The 20,600-nt window shown below is 45.4% G+C and overlaps 1 protein-coding gene across 1 annotated transcript; it reads left to right on the top strand.

Annotated features, from left to right (window-relative positions):
• Positions 1-435: 435 nt before the first annotated feature.
• Positions 436-20,179, top strand: LOC128847775 (CD276 antigen-like). Its single transcript, XM_054047471.1, has 7 exons — positions 436-724; positions 7,209-7,346; positions 8,219-8,542; positions 10,490-10,804; positions 11,585-11,722; positions 13,404-13,463; positions 14,904-20,179. Exons 2-7 carry the CDS (start codon positions 7,277-7,279, stop codon positions 14,942-14,944), a joined length of 948 nt encoding a protein of 315 aa, XP_053903446.1. The 5' UTR covers positions 436-724; positions 7,209-7,276; the 3' UTR covers positions 14,945-20,179.
• The last annotated feature ends 421 nt before the right edge of the window (positions 20,180-20,600 follow it).

Raw genomic sequence — 20,600 nt, 5'->3', positions numbered from 1 at the left:
CTGGTGAGCATCATTTTACAAATAGAGAACCTGAGACTCAGGGAAGTTCACTAGACTTACCCAGAGTAACACAGCCAATCAGTGGCAGAGCTAGACAGAGGCCCCAGGGAATAGGGGTCCTAGTCTGAGCTCCAGTCCGGGTTCAGTCCACCCTACTGTTATTCCCCCACTGCTTAAGGTTATGGCACCAGCCAAGCACCCGTGTAAGAACCAGTTCTACAAATACAGATAATGTGCTTAATTACGACCGAGTCATTTCTCCCTTTTTGCCGCGGTTGTGTCCTTCCCACAACTCGACAACCACTGGCATAGCCTCACCTTTTCTTGACCTGTACAATGATTTCTAATTCCTCTACCTGTATCCAGCATTGAAAGATAGTAACAGTCCATATTTAATTAGGTAAAAGTGCTGGCTATCGGAATGAAAGTGAAAGTCCCTTGGTGTTATGACGGGAAATCCAGTGCTTTCATTTCATTTCATTTCATACCCTGAGCTCAAAGATAAACAACACGAAGCAGGAAAATCCCAGCTTCCACTCACCTGCCACGCTCTGAAAACAAACCCATGGGTCGAAGCATCTGCAGAATAAACTGGAGTGGGAAAGCTTATAGCTTACAGCTGAAGTCCTCCTCTTGCAAGATTCCCAGCTGCTGGAAGTGACTTCACGAGGGAACGAAGCAGTCAGGGATCGAAAACTTGTTCTGGATGCTTGTCAGCTTTCAGGTACTGTACTAGGTTATTCTTTTCCAGGCTCTGCACAAGTGACAGCCACATTGTTTTTTCCATTACAAAGCTTGTGGTTTCCAGTTTAAACTGTAAATTAGGAATTTGTATTAAAAATATAAGTCCTCAGCTGAGCAACTCACGCTTTTAGAACATATCCTGTATAAGTTCTTTGTTGCTTGAGTTCTATGCAGGTTGCTTAGGATGTGCAAACAATTCTCTGCAATCCTGAGTACTTTCTCAGATGTTTTAATCCCACAAAGATTGCTTTTGTCTGCCACGAGATGAGACTAAGGCTATGTATTTATTGCAAAATAGTTGTACATTGTTTTGTACTTTGTGATAGCTAACTTGACATGCAAGACACTGTAGTTTTACCTGTCTGTAATTAGTTGAGGTCAAACACCCCGACCTGGGATTTACCTCAACTAACTACATGGAGGTCAAAATTATAGTCTGCAGTAGGAGTTTACATTGAGATTGCTAATCATGTAAAAACACACCACCTTGTTTTGCGGCGAAGACACAACCTGTGAAACAGGTGTGCTACAAATGTTCTGCATTTGAGTGCTGCTCAGCAAATTCTTTGCATGATTCTCTCCTGTCATTGCACCATTTATACCTGTGCAAAGGAGGTAAAATAATGTTACCCTATAAAATGGTCCCATCTGACAGCCACTTTACACAGGTGTGAATAACCATACAAGGGGCAAAGCAGTGGACAGTCAGGTCCTGAATCACTATAACACATCCAGAATTTTAATAGTCAGGTGAGTGTCCCCATCACACTGATGCTATTTGTCACATCCTGTTAGCAGTTTTTTGGGGGAAGGGATGACCCCTTTCCCCAAAGTGGTTATTTTGTAGGTGTTTTGCACAGGAATGGTTTTAAATAATTTGCCATAACTTTACAATTAAAATTTTTGCAACTCTTGATTTTGATATGTAGCAGGCACTGAGCATTACATTACAGCATAGATTTACCTACTTCTAAGTTGTGATTGCAGCAGGACTGGAAGAAAACCAGTAACAATCTAGTTTGCAGGGATGTATTGACTTGAAATTAACTTTCCACACAGCCTCATCTCTTTTCTTTTAAAATCGCTTTAAAGGCTGCAAGCAGTAAACAACTCTTGAGTATCTTCCAGTGGTTTGAGCAAATGTGCTTTAAAATATACGGCTGATTTTGCATTCTTTTCCACGGAGTCTAATACAGCTTCCCCACAGAATCCCGTCACCCCAGTTAATTGCTGATTTTGCTGTTTTGTTTGTCTCAGAGCCATGTTGTGTGTTGTCCTTTCTCATCATCTTGCACGTTTCCTTTTAGGGTGGTAGCGCTTATTTTGTAGTGTCATTGACGGGGAAAATTGTTTTCCCCAGTTGAGTTAATGGGTCCCATTGAGTTAATGGGTCCCATTTCAGATGTAACTCAGCAGGAATGACCCTTAAAGTGACTATAAATCCAGCTAGGATTGCCAGAGCGAAGCTGCAGACTTGGTGTGACAATTCAAGGAAGGCTTTTCTGGGGCAGGTTATTTTTTGTTGGCTCGACTTCCTTGTTGTCTTCAATAGCTCACATTTTGTTTAGTATTTTCCATTTGTCGTACGGTGTCTATGGATTAAATCTCACAGCTAGCAGGTACTTAGGCTGGAGTGTGAGGAATATCTCTACAATCCCTGAATTCTTCAGCAAGTCTGATTCTGCCACTACTGAAGGGGGTCAGAAATTTGGAGCAAGTTACCTTTTAAAAGGCTAATAGCAGCCTCCATATTTAACTGGTGATCTGCTGGGGTCTCTGTCAACCCCCAGGAAAGCAGAGATCTCCAGATCCACATCATCTATCCATTTGTTGTAGCAGACACCAAAAAGGTCATGGGATGAACACCTGGTGTGTATGTGCAGAGGGGGTTGTGAAATGCAGGTGCATTTACCTAGTGTAGGGGGGAGATCTGGAGCCTTCGTTATTTACTTTCTCCACACATCTCATGATTTTATAGCCCTCTATCATATCCCCCCTTAGTCATCTCTTTTCCAAGCTGAAAAGTCCCAGTCTTATTAATCTCTCTTCATATGGAAGCTGTTCCATAACCCTAATAATTTTTGTTGCTCTTTTCTGTACCTTTTCCAATTCCAATATATCTTTTTTGAGATGGGGCGACCACATCTGTGCGCTGTATTGTGGGCGTACCAAAGATTTATATACAGGCAATCTCATATTTTCGGTCTTATTATCTATCCCTTTATTAATGATTCCCAACATTCTGTTTGTTTTTAGCCTGTCACTGCACATTGAGTGGACATCTTGTCCTCCATGCCCCTTTGTACAGATGGACACAAATTAGTCACTGATGTAACTCCTGAGATATGATTAAACATCTAGGATCAGTTCCACATCAGTTGTAAATTGGCATCGTGCCATTGAAGCTACACCGATTTACACGTGACACTACTGATTTCAGCGTTTGTTTGAAGCCCTAAATTCATCTGGGCCTAAGCAGGTGCAGCACCCCCTGAAGTCGATGTAAGTTGTGCCCACTTACACCAGGGGCTAATTCCACCCATGGATTTAGTAGCCAAACCTCGTTGTGACCTCGGTGAAGAATTCAAAGGTGACTTATGGCTCCATCTCTCTCTCAGCTTCCCACCCTCAACTGCCATTGATGTCACTGTCAGCCGGCAGTAATCAGTCCCAATCTCACAGAATCAGGCCATTTGAGTAGAGATGTGCAAATTGCTTCTTAGACTGTGAAAAACAGCCTGAAGCTCAGCCTTGTTCCCAAACCTCTGCCAGTGGTCAGAGGTGCCTGGAGTCTGGAGTGCAGCTGAGAGCTGTGGGGCCTGGGTTGGTAAATGATGAACTTTTCAGATTCCCTTGGAGAGCAAAGTGCCATGAAATAAATTATGGGGCCCTAATCTTCCCTTTACCTTCATCAGTTAGACACAGGTGTTACCTCCATTGACTTTACAGAGTTCCTCCAAGCTTGCACTGGGGTATAGGTGGGGAAATCAGGCCCTAGTTATGAAGAGCCTAGACCTGAGCAGCCGCAACTCTCATGGACATCAACGGGCGTTAAGGACCCTGCGGAAGGTGCTCAGCCCAGGATAGGTTGTAAGAGTGGCTAAGTTCTGCACCTGGGAACAGACCCAACCTGAAGAACACTGGCACAGCTGATAAGGCTAAAGGAAAGTTAAATGTCACACTTCACTGATACTGATGGAGCAGAAAGTTCAGTCTAGTGAAATGATTTCCCCTAAGAGCTATTGGCAATTCTATGACTGCTATGATTTATATCACGGTCTAATCATTTTATTTGTAGGTATCTGGTATTGCACAATATGGTACCTTAAAGGCTGGATGGAAAATGAGGTCACTTGAAGGCATAGGTGCAAACACTCGGGGCCGAGTGTGATCTGTCACTCCCCCATTGTGCTGTTCTGGTGGTGGACCCTTCAGTGCTGTTGCAGGACTCATTCATTCATATTCCTGGTTCCCTCCTCACCATTTTTGTTGAGGTATCTATTTAAAGGACAAGTAGATCTTGGCATTAATGAAAAGTTTAGTTAAGTGCGTGCCTGATTCTACTGGTCTGAATAAAACGCCCCACGTGAAAACCTTGTAGAGCTGTCCAAATATTTCATACACATTATGTGAAATCCCCACAAAATATACAGAACAGGCCACAATGTCTGTATAGGGTAGTATACGGCTCACAGATCAACAGCAGAGCTGGGAGAAATTGGTAAATGTTGGTTTGTGAATATCCATGTACAATTTCTCATCAGTTCATTTTTGCAGGCTCCCCTTTGCCTCTGGTTTCAGCCAGAATGAAGGTACATTGGCACTGCTGTGTGTAGGCAAAAAAGCTGGTGCTGCAGATCAGTGTTGGGAGCTGTGTGTGGGCCTAGGAATGGAACAACTGTGCTGCAGGTCAGGGCTGAGGAGAACTGGCAAAGCTAGGTGCAGATTTAGTGGCAGAATAAGTAGATGTTGCAGGATGGGATTGAGGGGCGTTAATGGAGCCTGTGGGAGAAGTTTGCCCAGCATCAGCTTCATACGCTAAGTCTGGCTCCGTCTTAAGGGAACCTTTTCCTGAGCACTACATTCAAATCCATGATTTTCATCAACGGAATAGGGAGGACATTGAAAGTGTTCCCAGAGATAAGAATCTGTACCAAAGGGTTTGAGCCATTCAGGAAAGAATGGACAATGTACAGACCTATGCAGAATTAAAACTAAGAGCAAGAAGTAGCCAAGGGTAAGAAAGAGGCAGATCCAAAGTACAAAATCTCCAGTACTCTGCTGGAGAGTAGCAGAAAAACACAGCCTGAAATGAGAGTAGTTGTACAGTTACAGACTGAAAACAAAGATAAAGATTACCCAAGAGCCCAAGATAAACAACAAGAAGTACGTACATAGGTTATGAAGGAGACAACTAATCTAAAGGCCCAGTATCCTGCCAAACACTTAAGCACATAAGCAACCTCACTTATGGGAGTACTCCTACTGAAGTCAATGGCTTTTTTTCAGGCCAAACTAAGAGGCCACTCCAGTCATGTAGGCTAATCATTCTGGCAAACCCGTGAGTAACAAAAAGACAGATGGGTAGTGTAGAATTGAAAAAAAAATGCGGACTGTACCCAGACGGTAAGATTTCACACACAAAGAATTGTTAATTTCCATTGGATTTAATGGCACGGTTTATTGGGGTTTGACATCAGCCAACTTGATTTTTTTTTAAATTTGACTCTAATTTGACTAGCTTCTGAACTAGAAATAGTATGTCCAGAAATGTTTGCATAAATTTCTTTAAAGACGTTATAGGACATTTCTGTTCTCTGGTTGATGCTTGTAAGGATCTTTATGAGTAATTCCTTAACTTAGCTCAGTGAAGTTAAGCATCTGCCTAATTTTTTAACAGGATCATGGCCAATAGACTGTTTAGGGGAAACAGTGAAATTGACGATGTACAAAATAAATACACTGAAAACATAGAGAAAAATATTTTTTAACTTTGTTCATTGATAATAACCTTGTAACAATAGTAGGTGCAAAATTTTGAGAAAAAAGTAAGATTGTTTTCAAGTTAACAACAGCCCCCTAAATAATGACATTTATTTATGTACAGCATCCTCCGTATACTTAACTGCTGTGAAACAGAGAGGAACTTCCTTAGGAGTTACTAGTAACCTGAGACGGGAGGATAGGGCAATTGAAATGCGCAAAGATACATTTTCTGCATTGTCACTTGTTTACTGTTTAAGAAGAAAAGTACAGGAACATAATTATTTAGCATCACCAAATTCAGATGAAGAATAAATACAACTTATGTTTCTCATTTCTGAGAGCTCGATGGGTCTCAGGATAGTGCTGGAGGATCCAGCAGCTTAGCACCTGAGTCGCTGGTTCAAATCTCACCTAGGGTAGCAGTGCAGGGAAGTTATTAGAGTCTGAAAAATGCTCAGCGGTTTAGTAATGATTCTCAGGACAGATTCCTGCAGGAAAGATGTCCACATGGCAGACCAGGGCCGGCGCAACCCATTAGGCGACCTAGGTGGTCGCCTAGGGCGCTACAATTTGGGGGGCGGAGACCACGGCAGGCGGATCTTCGGCCACCCCAGTCGTCATCGGTATTTCTGGGGCGGGACCTTTTGCCACTTCTGTCGGGGGCGGCATTTTGGGGTGGGACCTTCCACTGCCTAGGGCGGCAGAAAAGCTGGCGGAACTCCTGTAGCAGACACCTACACCATGACTGCACTGCATCTTTCCCACCACTCCAGCACTGACACCAAGCATTGCCTGGGCCAGGGAGACAATTACCCCCTCGTCCTTAGAAGTTTAATCCACAGCAGATCTGAAGCTACATTCCCCTTGGTTTTAGCATGACAGGGTTGGTAGCAATCCCTACATTTAGGATGCCTAACACTTTCTGGTATAAATGATTCTCGTGACTGGTTTTTTTGAGCCACTCCCACACCTCCCTTGTTTGCAGTAGGCCTTTGATATGTGGGGAGGGGGAAACCCCTCAGACTGCACAAGGGCCTTCCCTGTCCCACACCATGAAATTCAATTCAGGTTTTGCTGAGATGTACACTTTTGAAAATCACCATTTCCATGCTCTTGCTTGCATTCCTTTGTGCCCAAGACAGGAGGCTAAGGTGGGCTATGGGAGTGGTCATCAGGGTCAGGGACAGTCTAAGCCAGGGTCACATGGCGTCAGAATCAGCAACAGAACCCAAGTGTCCCCACTGCCAACCCCCTTCCTTGACTAGATTGAGCTGCCTCCCCGTGCTGCCCAGTCATCATCCAAATGCATTTGCTGTGTTGTACATTGGGTTCTTCTTTCGGCAAAAGGCCGGTGGTGAGGGGTTGTTTTGTTGCTGGTGAAAAGGAGATAAAACAGGATGAGAAGGGGACGGGAATTCTAAAGGCTGTAAATTAAGTTTATACCCAGGAAATTGATGTCACCTCTTCTGCTCTGATAGAATAATACCAAAACGCTGGACGTCTACAGCAACTTTCACCTCTGGATCTCAGATATCTGAGACGCCTGATGGGCTCCCTGCAGAAAACAGCCGTCTGCCTCCTGTTCCTGTCCGTTTCCTCAAGTGCCTCCAACAGCAGTAAGTCACCTCATTTTACTGTGTTTGCCTCTCATCACACAATAATATGTTTTTTATGTTCCAAGGAGAAAGCTGAACTGTTAACAATTAAAATCAGCAACCCAATGAGCTGGGGCAAGGGCAAGAAGGAAACCGAGTTAGGCTACTTAGAAAGAACTAAAGCTAGAACCTTCCACAGAGAGGGACCAGCAGCTTGGCAAGAACAGACACTACAGTACTGATAGTCTAAAGGGATACTGCAAACCACAGCATCACCTCTTCCCTCCAGCTCCACTCTGGCCACAACCAGTGTGGTTTGGAATCAGCCAGCACATCGATTTTAGAGCAATTGTTATATCCCATTTGTCTCCTGTGAGCTCTGCAGAGTGACACAGGGCTCAGACAGGCTGGTCACTACTCCCACCGGCTCAGCCAATAAGAAAGCTCCACTTTGGCTCTCCTGGTAGAACACCTGTCTACAGAGCCCCAAGATCCCAGACTAAGGCTGAGACTAAGATGTGCTAATATGGTAACAGTGCTACTCGTTCCACTGGAAATGCTCTTTAGGTAAAGTAGACTTAAATACTGGTCATCAGTTATCTGTCATCTTAGGGCACATTCACCCCAGGTGTAATTCCACAGACATCAGTGGAATTACACTAGAGATTAGTTTAGCCCAAATTAAAATTCTGTGCTCAATTGAACATATTTGCTTATGTAGGGTTGCACAGGTGTATCTTGGGACAGAATACGGCCAAATAGTGTCTAACGGATACAAGTTTTCTTCACTTAAACCTATTCTATAATTTAGCAATCAAACACTTGTTTTTCACTTAATGATTTCTGCTTGAGTAATAATTATTTGTGTTCTTTTTTCCACCTGCCTCCCTCAGAATTTGCAAGCTTCATCTGCAGTGATGTCAAGACTGAATATGACAAAACAGCAGCAATTTCATGCATTGGCAACACAAAGATTACAAACGTGGTAGTTAAGCGCTGTGAAAGTTGTAATGAACAGAACTCATGCTTAGAAACTATTATTAACACGTGGAATGGAAATTATTCCAGTGAAAACGGAAGAATTCGGTTGGTGCTACAGCACAACGTTTCTGAAGTGCAAATACAGGAAGTAAAAGCAACTGATCAAGGAGGTTATAAATGGTATCTTTATTCTGAAAATGGGGAAGGCAATAGATGTACCAACCTTGAGGTTACAGGTAAACTCACGGCACAGAGGGGATCATGGACACTATAATAAAGCTACTTCAGATTTCAGTTACTTTTTTGAGCATTTTAATAAAGAAGTTCAGTTAGACCATGGGTTAGTTTTCAAAGGACGATTACCAGCACTAGAGGTTTTTGATAAAATAAAGAGGTTTTCAAAATAAACAAAACATTTCAAACACTGAGTTAGACCCTGCAGAGCCCCTTTGTCTTAAATGGTTGAAATACCATAAAAGAGTGGTATTGTTCTTGTTCTCAGCACTCCATAATGAGTGAGCTCACCGAGTGTCAAGGTTCTAGCTCAGGGGTCTCAAACTCAAATGACCACGAGGGCCACATGAGGACTAGGGGGCTCAGGACAGGGGGTCGGGGTGCAGGAGGGGTGCGGGGTAGGGCAGGGGGTTGGGGTGCAGGAGGGGTGTGGCAGGTGGCTCAGGGCAGTGGGTTGGGGTGCAGGAAGGGTGCGGGGTGTGACAAGGGGGTCAGGGTGCAGGGTGTGGCAGGGGGCTCAGTGCAGGGGGTTCGGCTGCAGGAGGGCTTCGGGGGGGCGGGCTCTTGGTCGGCACGCACCAGGGGCAGGGCAGGCTCCCTGCCTGCCTGCCCGCCCGGCCAGAACCTGGGGGAGGAGAGGCGCAGGGTTGTTGCTGTTGCTTCAGGCACCGCCCGCAGCAGCTCCCATTGGCCGGGAACGGGGGACCGCGGCCAATGGGAGCTGCTGGGGGCAGTGCCCAAAGCAACAGCAACACACAGACCCTGCGCCCTCCCTTCCCCGCGTTCCGGCCGCTTCCCGGAGCAGCGCGGGGGCAAGACAGGCAGGCAGGGAGCCTGCTCTGCCCCCGGTGCACGTCCATCCGGAGCCGCTCTAGGTAAACGCTGGGTGAGGAGCTTGTGGGCTGCAGAAAATAACCTCGTGGGCCGTGTGTCTGAGACCCCTGTTCTAGCTCAATAGGGACACGGACTTTAACTGTGTTCTTCTCTCTGTTCCAATCATTTGTATTCTTTTAGCTTGTTTACGGCCGGATTGTGGCCTTTACTGTGTATCCACCCAGGGTTAAGGCACGCTGTTCCCTTGTGCCTGTTGCCCATGTCACAGATACTAGTGGAGAGTGGGAGAGCAGCCACGACAGGTAGCCATCACTATTCCCCCTCCCATGAATGTGGCCAGTCAGAGAGTGGGCATTGGTGAGCATGGCAGGGAAGCTTGGTTCTTCCCTTCCGCCCAACATATCACCCAATGCAGCTGCCTCCTGCATGCAAGGGGAAGTAACCTTTGCCAGGTAGAGGCCTGGCATAGATTACGCCACCCTCTCTTCCCTCTCCCTTGAGCCCTTAGGCAACTGGGGACCAGATTGTGAGTCTCTGAGTTCCAAGTCTGCTCGTAGGTCAGTGCAGCTACATGCTGCTTTTTGCCCAGGGCAAAGCCACTATTTAGCCCATATATAGCAGCACAGGAAGAGATAAATGCTGCCAGAGAGGGTTGTCAAGCCCTCCGCATTACACGTTCACCCGCAATACAAAACAATTAGAGAAATCAATCAGATGTAATCGGACACCCATACTTACACGTATGGTCTAAGGTGCAGTTGTGACCCACCCTAGCACCAGATCCTTTAGCTCCATCCCCACAGAAATCCAGCCAGGACTGTTGTTACAGAGTTCTAGGGCCAATTCATCCTCGACTGAACTTCAGTGGAGTTACCCACACATGCCAAGGCTGAATTTGACCGATAGGTTAGCTGTTAATTAGGACCCCTAGTCACCCGTTGAGGAAATCGCTTGGGAAAGCAACATTCAGATGACTCTAGTTGCTTGCAAATGGCAGAAATCATGCAGTTGTTGTGGACCCAATCCTGCATCCAATGATTTCAATGGTGCAGGATCAGGCCCTCAAGAAGCAATGGATATTGCACAAGCCATAATCAGCACTGTGTTTCTTTCAGCTCCTGAAATTGAGCCTGACTTCACTAGGAATGGAAGAAAGCTCGCCTGTCTGTCATCTATAGGGCATCCACAAAGGCAGATCCATTGGTTTGATGGCCACGGGACTAACCTGACAGGCAGTGCAAGCCTGGTATCTGAGGAAGCAGAAGGTGGCTTAACCAGCCTTACCAGCACTCTCCATGAGAAACCCACCTTAACTGCCTCCGAGTATTGCTGCACTGTGCTGTATGATGTGCACACCAAGAGAAGCAAAACCAAGTGCATTCGTGCCCACAAAGCAGTCACTGATTACCTTCATTTTACTTCAACCCCAGGTATAAGATATAGCAGAAATACTTTGAGTTTCAGCCACAAATCAATCGTGTCCTGATGATGAAACGTTAGCAGTTGTCATGTGTAGAATTCTTGCTCCCGAGCTGGAAAGGGGTGACTGGCAGTTCTCAGAGTACTAGTTCTAATGCCATTATTATTGAGCACCACCAACATATTGTTCCAGGAATAGCTGTATGCAGGTAAAGAAGAGATTTTTGAGTAATATCTCACATGCTTCTGCTTCACATGCTAGATTATTCTAGATTTTTTTATAGTACAAAGGAGTGCGAGCAGTGCATTTTGTACAAGAAAGGGCTTAGGCATCTGACGCCATGAAAGGATTCACGACTGTGAATCCCACATGGAGATTGGTGGGAAAGTATTTCCCATTGGGGACCTTAGACAGCTCCTCGCTCAGCGTGCTGGCTTTTGCAGATCCCTTTCTTAGGCTCCTAACTGTCTTCAAGCATTGCATACAGAGTTGGATGCCTAACTCAGGGCTGTGGATTGCACTGGGTAACAAGGTGCCTGAGTGTCTTTGTGGATCTAGCCTGTAGCTGCTTATGTTTTACTGGAAGTCAACTGAGGCTCCTAAATCACATAGGCACTTTTGAAAATTTTACTCCAAGTAAGCTGAAAACAAGATCACAAAAGTTACCATCAACATCTGCCGAACGTACCATAGGACCCACAAGTCCTCCTGCTGTGAATTACTGCTTTAAACAAACTACGGCTTTGGTTGTCACCATAATGTTTATGAGTCCACCTGGTTTTTTTTCCAGATCAGGAAATTCTGAAGACCATGGAAGCTCAGGAAATTCCAAAGACCATGGAAGAGCACATTCCCATCATTCTAGTGCTCATTGTTCTGGTTCTCTGCTGTTTTGCAGCTGTTCTATACTACAGGCACCGCCAGCGAGGTACAGTCTGACACACATTAAGGGTGAAGTCTGTTCAATCTTCACCTGCTGAGTTTCAAAAAGTCACTTGCTAGGAGCTAGTACCACAAACTCAGCTAATCCACACTTAATGGTGGTAGCCTGGAACAAACATGTGGGGAGTGTCCATGCCAGCCTTTGTAAATGTGTTAGCTACCCCACGTTAATTGGTAACAAAAAGGTTTAAGATTAAAATGTCTAGTACAGACCCATCCCATGAGTTCAGAAGAGGGAGGAATGCTGCTGCTTAAGGATATGTCTACACTGCAAACAAAAAGTTCTTTGTCCAGGTTAAAATAGCAGTGAAAACATGGCAACTTGGATTAGCATGTCAAATTCAACCCCAGGCTCCCCTGGGGTATGTCTACACGGCAGCTGGATGTGAGCCTCCCAGCCTGGGCAGACAGACTCACACTAGCTGGGCTCAAGCTATAACACTGAAACTAGCTATGTGGAGGTTGTAGCTCCAGCAAGAATCGGGCCGATCACCCGAGCTCACACCCAGGAGTCAGGTGGGCTCGAGAGCCCGGGCAATGTCCACACTGCTCTTACTAGCACAAGTCTGCCTACCCAGGTTGGGAGGCTTGTGCCTAGCTGCAGTGTAGACAGATCCCTTTAGGCCTGCACTCTAGCTGCTATCCCAAATTAAAACCAGAGTGGCTGCATCTTCACCGCTATTTTAATCTGAGTTAGGAGTGTAGACAAATCCTTAATCTCCTCTTGAGTTTACTGGCTTGATTTAGCCAGTATTTGTGTGCACTTGAACCCCTCCATGCTACAAACCAGGTAGAGTCCATTCCAGCCCATATGTCCTCATGACTGAAACCCAACACTTAATGCTACACCCAAGAACGTAATAGGAAGTTTGCATGATCCTTGGTGGAGACTGATTCCGTACAAATGAACAAATGCAAACCTGTAACACCCAACGGACCTTACCTTGCACCCCCTAAAGAGAATGAGAAATTGTAATGGAGACAGCAGGAGAGTAGAGTGTCCCTGCTCATCCTCCAGGCAATCAAGGGTATCTTTTTCCTGCACTAAAGTACCCTGTGTTTTACAGTCATATCCATAGAATGTGTCTTACAATGCGAAATAATGATGTTGGAGAGATGTAACTCCCAGCCCCAATGGTCTAATTCTGCCCCCAGTAAAGTCCAGCCCCTCCATTAACAGAGAAATACGTCCCAAGGAGATGTTTTTTGAGACCCGCTGAAAGTCAGTGGGACCAGGGCTCCTAAGTAACATAGGCATATTTGAAAATGTTTCCCTTTGCCATTAGTCTCAAGCCAGGCAAAGGATTAATCTCTTGCTAAATTTCAGATGGCATTTAAAGTAAAGCATTGGGTAGCAGTGCCAAATCCAGCCCAGAGAAAGAATTTCAAAAGCACACAAGACAGCACTTGTATACAAATAACCAGGGAAGCATGCAGAGGGCTGCACCAAAACACGTGACTGGCCCCAGTCAAAATCAAAACGTAGTCCTTTCCTGTGTCTGAGCTCACAATGGGATGTTGCCTCTCATTCATTGTCTTGGTCAACACGGTGAAGGCAGCACTGCTAAAATTTGTTTTCAATGATGCAATATAGTTCCTGAAATTAAATCATCTAATGGTTTCGTACATTTTCTAATGCCAATCCCTTTCCCCCTTTAATTTCCTAGCAATGGCCAGAGGGAGTTTTGCAGACCTATTAAGGACCCTCCTTCCAATTTTGAGACAACGTAAGCCTTTCCATTGTTCATATTTTATCTAATCCTGGGTCAAGTTCATCCAGTGTGTAATTCAGCTGAAATTAGTGGCGTTGTGCCAGGGTTGAATTTAGCCCAATATCTATGTGATGTGATTGCTTTGTTACATTTTAGTGCCCTTCACAATGAAAAGCTGATAAAAACCCAATGTCGTGCCTTGCATGGACTGGCTATATGTGCTTCTCCCCTGCAGCCCTGCCAAACACACCTCAGTTCTGACCTGCAGCAATCCAAGTGAATATATTTCGGGAGCACACATAGCTGTGTACCTAACTCCTGATCTGAAGCACCCACTGCCAGTCCTGGGACACCATACAGCTCAGCTGATGGACCCCGGACCTCCTTTTTTCAGAGCTGCCACCCTCCCCCAATCACTCCTTAAAACCACCACACAGCTCTATCCATGCATGTTAAACCTACCGAAACTCAGCTTCTGCCCCTCTATAGTCATCTGCATTGTCCTTTTCGCTTCCAATCCTGGCAACCCACCCAGCTCTCCCATTGCACCTCATCACTGGCAGCGTGAACCAACAGGCTACAGACAGAAGCCAGGTCTGCCCTGTAAAGTTTGGCCAGCATAGCTATATTGGTTGGGGTGTGAAAAAAAATAATCATACCTATTCCGGCCAAACAGCTATGTAACTGCAGCTTATTCTGGCAAAGGGGCAGTTTTGCCTGGATGGTTTATGTTGTTCGGAGAGATGGTTTAACTATTCAGACTGGAATAAGATGTACGTTTTTAACAGTGAAGGTAACTAACCATTGGAACAAAGACCATGGTGGATTCTCCATCACTAACCATTTTCAAAACACTGTGGGATTTTTTTATTTTAATTTAAGATATGCTTTAGTTCAAAAGGAATTATTTTGAGCAAGTTTAATGGCCTGCGTCACACAAGAGGTGAGACTAGATGCTCACAATGGTCCCTTCTGGCCCTGGAATGTAGGAATCTATGAACTATAACGGCAGAGAATGCCTCTTGTCGGAACACGCAGGGTCTCCATCGGGGCTTTGCCAGTGCAGTTATATGGTATTGGTAAAGCCTTTGTAGCGTACACCAGCCACTATGGAACCACTGTGACAGAATCCCCCTCGGCCCTAGAGACAGTTCCACTAGGTCAGAGCTGAGGTACCTTGGCAGGGCCATGCAGGGGAAGCTGGCACACCACAGTCTGTGCTTTGCCTGTACTGTATCCAAACATACACATGGCCTGGTTCTGATCTAATTGACGCCCATTTTACACTGGTGTAATGTCACTGACTGTCATGGATTCTTATTTACACTGGTGTGAGAAAGAGCAGGAGCAAGCTTGCGGTCACCCAGCTGCCCCTAACCTGACTTCACATTTCTTTTGTAAAGAGGGAATTGCATCGATGATGTTCTCACAAGAGTTTCCCCCCGATTTTTACAGATGAAAACGTAGAAGAAAAATCACTTAACCAAGAAGTGTGATGTGTGAAAACAAGATGGCTCCTGAATGAAAACGATGATCCAGCCTGCAGCAATGCAACTGAATTTAAGCAAAGCAGTAGATACAGAAACTCAAAGATTTAGTACATCATGCTAAGCAATTAAACAATGTGAAGCAACTAGCATTTTAAAGACCTTTTTTGTCAGACATCCCCTGTTTTGCAGACAGAAACCAACGGAACTCCACTGGCCATCACCTACAGTCCTCAGCTTAAACCTCTCCAACGCATCATCAGTGATCTACAACCTATCCTGGACAATGATCCCTCACTTTCACAGACCTTGGGAGGCAGGCCAGTCCTCGCCCACAGACAACCTGCCAACCTTAAGCATATTCTCACCAGCAACCACACACCGCACCATAACAACTCTAAATCAGGAACCAACCCATGCAACAAACCTCGATGCCAACTCTGCCCACATATCTACACCAGCAACACCATCACAGGACCTAACCAGATCAGCTACAACATCACCGGCTCATTCACCTGCACGTCCACCAATGTTATATATGCCATCATATGCCAGCAATGCCCCTCTGCTATGTACATTGGCCAAACTGGACAGTCACTACGCAAGAGGATAAATGGACACAAGTCAGATATCAGGAATGGCAATATACAAAAACCTGTAGGAGAACACTTCAACCTCCCTGGCCACACAATAGCAGATGTAAAGGTAGCCATCTTACAGCAAAAAAACTTCAGGACCAGACTCCAAAGAGAAACTGCTGAGCTCCAGTTCATTTGCAAATTTGACACCATCAGATCAGGATTAAACAAAGACTGTGAATGACTATCCAACTACAGAAGCAGTTTCTCCTCCCTTGGTGTTCACACCTCAACTGCTAGCAGAGCACCTCACCCTCCCTGATTGAACTAACCTCGTTATCTCCACACTGATTTATACCTGCCTCTGGAGATTTCCATTACTTGCATCTGAAGAAGTGAGGTTCTTACCCACGAAAGCTTATGCTCCCAATACTTCTGTTAGTCTCAAAGGTGCCACAGGACCCTCTGTTGCTTTTTACAGATTCAGACTAACACGGCTACCCCTCTGATACTTCTCAGGAATCTGTTAATCAAAGAGGTCGATTTTCTTGTCATTGCCATGCTGATTCATTCTCTGTTAATTAATGCCAAAGTTGGTCTATGTTGATTTCTAGTGTCCAATGATGAAACTATTGCTCTGTGCCAATCATACAAGTATTGTTCTGTGCCAAAACTTTTTTTGCCAGCAGAATCAGTAGAAACCAGATAAAAATTTTCAAATGGAATTTCCATTAGCGACATTTTAAAAATGTGAACCAAAGTTATTCTTTTTCCACTTAGGTTGCCACAGGAGCTTGTGTTCCAGAATTACCTCTAGCATTGTCTCTGTCTGTGGATAGCATTTTCTTTCTTGACATTTTTTTACTTCATGGCAACACTAATTACTTCTGGTTTATTTCTGTAAGAAATCCTTTTGAATTAATTTTGCAGTATCAGTGATAAGAATACTATATTTTTTTCCCATAAGGTTTTGAACTTTCATATGGCTGGAAAGGGCACATTGGCCGGTGGGTTAGGTCTCAAATGTTCCCATCCTGACAGTTACGTATTTACTAAAGCCATGACAGTGCTTTCTTTATGTCCAACACAGAGGTTAACACTGCGTGAGATCAGGGCTCAGATTCCTGCCTGAGTGTTGGCGTGTTGTCTCCACTGGGTGCTCGTGCACCCGCACAACTTTATTAGTTTTTCCCGAGGTGCGGGGGAGCTGCACCAAATGAAGCCTCAATCCTGCACTTTGACTCATATAGGCAGACTGCAGCGCCTGTGCAAAGCCCAGCTGATGTCAATGGGCTCCACGTGGACACAATGAGATCACAGTGCAGGATTGGGACCTGAGAGATGAGCATGTTGAATCTGATGCACTCTGAGCCAGAAATGACCCATAACTCTTGATGGTGGGGGGGCAATTTAAAAGTGTGGGGGGGCCACATGATCGCCCCATGTGTTGCCTCTGTCACCTTTCGTGCCCCCCCGTGCCTTCCACACCTGCTCCAAGCCAGCACCAACTTGCCTCTGCTCCCCTCACAGCTACTTCCCACTTACTTCTCCCATTGCCTCCCCGCTGCGGGCACGGCCCAGGCCAGAGAGGGCTGCGGACACCTACTGCCAAGCAGGTAACTGTGGCTGTGGGCGAGGAAGGGACAGGCTGCTAGCCCATGATTGTTCATGGAGGAGACTTGATTTCCCTTCACCTGTATCTCACAGAGCAGGGAGCTGAGGTGATATGTGGGGGGAGGGTCACGTGGGGTCATGTGCAAGCCCCAGATTTCTGCCAGGGTGGGAGTGGGGCTGAGCGGGGCATGCCCGAGAAAGGCACCTAGCACTCCCACTGACCTCTGCTAGGAGGTGCCCATAGCAGGGAAGAGAGACGGGGCTGGCAGTCCACCTATATGCAGCTATAGCTATGCAAGACACCTACAGTAGAAGACAATGGAATATTTTTTAGTTCCTCGGAGCTTGCTATTCATACCAGAAACAAGGGCAATAATCAAAGGACATCTGCTAATAGGTCTCCCCTGTATGATGTTCAACTCCCCTGGTGATGATCAGAAGCTTGTAGGACCAAGGCCATAATGTGCAACTTCCAAAGTATAGAAAGTTTTGAACTAAACTACTTGGCTCTGTGCCCCTTTAACCAATCCTGTAAATAACTGTAATCAAAACACAAATACAAGTTGATTTGTTTTATAATCCATGGATCAATGTCTTCTGCTAAAATGAGAATTGCTGGCTGTGGTGTCATTTTAGCACCCAATCTACTCAATGATAAGAAAGATTTTCACATAGAAATTAAAGAGCCATTAAATCAACTTACTGGCAAGTGGGAAATTATTTCTCGACAATTTTAGTCTCTGGATTCTTTCTGTCTGCTGACTGAAGAGAAGGTTTTAACCAGACAGGATTTTGTAGTCACCGTTTTGATTTCTGTCTTAATTATTATAGTTGGAAAGAAGACTAAAAATGGTTTTAAAATGGTTTAAAGATTGTAGATAAACAAGGTTTCGGGATTCTTTTCTGGCAATTGAGGCCTTTAGTACGAAGGACAGTTGTGCTTTATCCTTCCACCTCTTAGGGTTCAAAATCTGAATTACAATAATTAGCAAAGCTGAATGGGTTTCAACCTAATTCTCCATTTTGGGGGTAACCAATGCATGGGGAATATCTAGAGAGAAACATGGAAATAAGGCGAAAGATTGCATCAGCAGCAGGACATAGGTCATTCCAGAAGCCAAGTTCTTCCATCAGTTCTGCAGTAGGGTGAATGTTTATTTCTTTAAATCTATAGAAATGCTAGCAAAGGCACCTATCTATCTGGTCTAAGCTTTCTTCACATAACTCGGAAACATATCCTACATACAGCAGTATAATTTTAAGAGAACCACCAACCACCTCTGAGCACTGTAAATAGTGAAATCCCCCGCCTTTGTGATTACCACCTTTAAACACCGGGGGAGGAGGGAAAGGGGGAAGAGGAGTCTCGCAACATCCACTGAAGATGATCAGATGCGAAGGAAGTGATTAAGGAAGCAAAGACTAGCACCCAGTCCCGTGTTTCATTTCATGTGCTTGGTAGAAGCTCTTGCCACACAAGAGCCAAAAGGAATGGGCAGAAAGACACAACTCGAGCTGTAGAAGCACAAGGTGTTGGATGAAAATGTTTATACCAGACGGGCTTCTACTCCAGGAGACAAAAATGGCAAACAAACGTGTTTAAATGAAGAGTGGGAGGAAGCCTGGGAGAGCTCCCAGCCCTAAAACTTGAGAGCAGATAGTCAAAGGGAAATGCACCCCTCTGATCGTAGGAGGGCAATCCCCTCTGTCCCGGAACCTGAGTCTGCAAGTTGCATTGCAGCCCTTACTCATGTAAACCTTCTGCCAGGTGAAGCCAGCAGCAACAAGGGCCGGGTTCAGTATCTAGGGGTTCCTTTTCAACAATACAACACAGAACCGTCTCAAGCCCCCACCCAGTGACCTGGGACAATTACAAGTACCCCCTGGGCACCTCTAAGAGGCAATACTTCCCCACTTGCAAGCACAGAGTCTGAGTTTAGCAAAAACTATTAATAAAAGGAGGGAATTAACTCAGCATTAATTTGGGAAAACACCACAACCAGGGTTCATAAACACAAACCATGAGCAAAAGACCCATCCTCAAATAAGTGTCCTTTCCCCTCAGGGTCTTAAATCCAGCAACCCAAAAGTCCCTTTAGTGTGCCTGTCCCTTCTCTGTACCCCCACTCACAGTTGCTGTCCTTGGCCAGTGCAGTCACAGAGTTCAGAGGTTCACCTGCAGAGTACCTCCCACCCTGTGTGGAAGGCAGGGGTGTTGGGAGTAAGGAGGCACCTTACACTCTGCACTGCTCAGGCACTCGCTCATCACCCCAATGGCCTATTGCCACGCCTCTACGGGGCTCTTCACTGACCCTCTCCATCAGCTTTTCTGCTGGCCGCTTGCCATGCCTCTCCGCCAGCTGCCCTGCTAGTCGTGCCTTTTGTTAGGTGCAAATTCCTAAAGTTTGTGTTTGTATTATCATTGTTTATTGTATTTGGGTGGTATCCATGTTATAATCCAAAATGGAGTATTGGTCATGTGACACGAGGGTTAGCTAGAATGCTTCCTGCCCTTTTCAACAGTCAGCAGTGGTACAATGGTAAACAAGTACCAGCTCAAACCAGTTTTGTGCGGGGATTCCACGGGGTTTCCCCCCTTAGAATCTTTATAAGGCCGGCAATTACCTCAGGTAGGGGCTGCCCATCCTAGAGGCAGGTGCACGCGTCTTGCTCCAACAGACTGTGGAAGTAGAGAAAGAACTGACAGTGATTTGAAGGGGATGTCAATGCAAACAGTCTCTGTTAGCAAGAGTCAGGCTAGCTGTAACCCTAATAACACAAGATTTGTAGAAGCAAGGATTGTGTGAGGCGAGAGGGAAAGAACTGTGTGAGAAGTTGTTACAACCTTGTGTTAGATATGATGGAATGTAGACTAGAGACTAAATAAGTGAGAAAAATAAGTTATCAGGATGACCTATGTATAAACCAAATGCAGCTGTTGCTCATTATTGTCTGTGACAAAGGTATAAATGCTTGATGTAATTGTTTACCTGTAGAGAGACCTGTTTAGCTCTCTCCCTCCACACAATTGCTATAGATAATAAAGTATCTGATTTGCTGCACCGAACCTAAGAGTGAGAACTCTGTTTTTCTCCGACAATTTGGGGGCTCATCCGGGATGGCAACGCCTGCGGAGACACTGGCAGCTGCTGCGGATCGTTCCCCTTCGAACTCCATGGCACCACAATAGAGGTAAGAGACCTTTTGAAGTCTCTATAGGGGTGTCGGAGGAGGACTGTCCGTGGGGCCATCTGTCCCTGTTGGGCTTATGCCATCTGAACTTATTGACTGTGCAGCAAGATCAGATGCAGAGCGGTGCTGGGGAACTGTTTTGCCACACCCAATAAGGTTAATGCATAAGGGAAATGCATGAGATATGCACTGGTGCTGAGGGGTTGTTACCGCGTCATAAGGGAAAGTGTATTGAGTCCGGACATAAGGTACAGATGCATCATGGTATTTAGAAACAGAGG

Source organism: Malaclemys terrapin, chromosome 13, assembly GCF_027887155.1.
Source record: "Malaclemys terrapin pileata isolate rMalTer1 chromosome 13, rMalTer1.hap1, whole genome shotgun sequence".
NCBI lineage: Eukaryota > Metazoa > Chordata > Testudines > Emydidae > Malaclemys > Malaclemys terrapin.
This window is presented reverse-complemented; position numbering and strand designations above follow the sequence as displayed.

Bases quoted from the DNA above. Each gene is read 5' to 3' on its own strand.
- LOC128847775 (XM_054047471.1), top strand. From the start codon at position 7,277: ATGGGCTCCCTGCAGAAAACAGCCGTCTGCCTCCTGTTCCTGTCCGTT. The intron at 11,723-13,403 runs GTACAGTCTGAC...TTAATTTCCTAG, and splicing joins CTACAGGCACCGCCAGCGAG to CAATGGCCAGAGGGAGTTTT. The intron at 13,464-14,903 runs GTAAGCCTTTCC...CGATTTTTACAG, and splicing joins CCTTCCAATTTTGAGACAAC to ATGAAAACGTAGAAGAAAAA.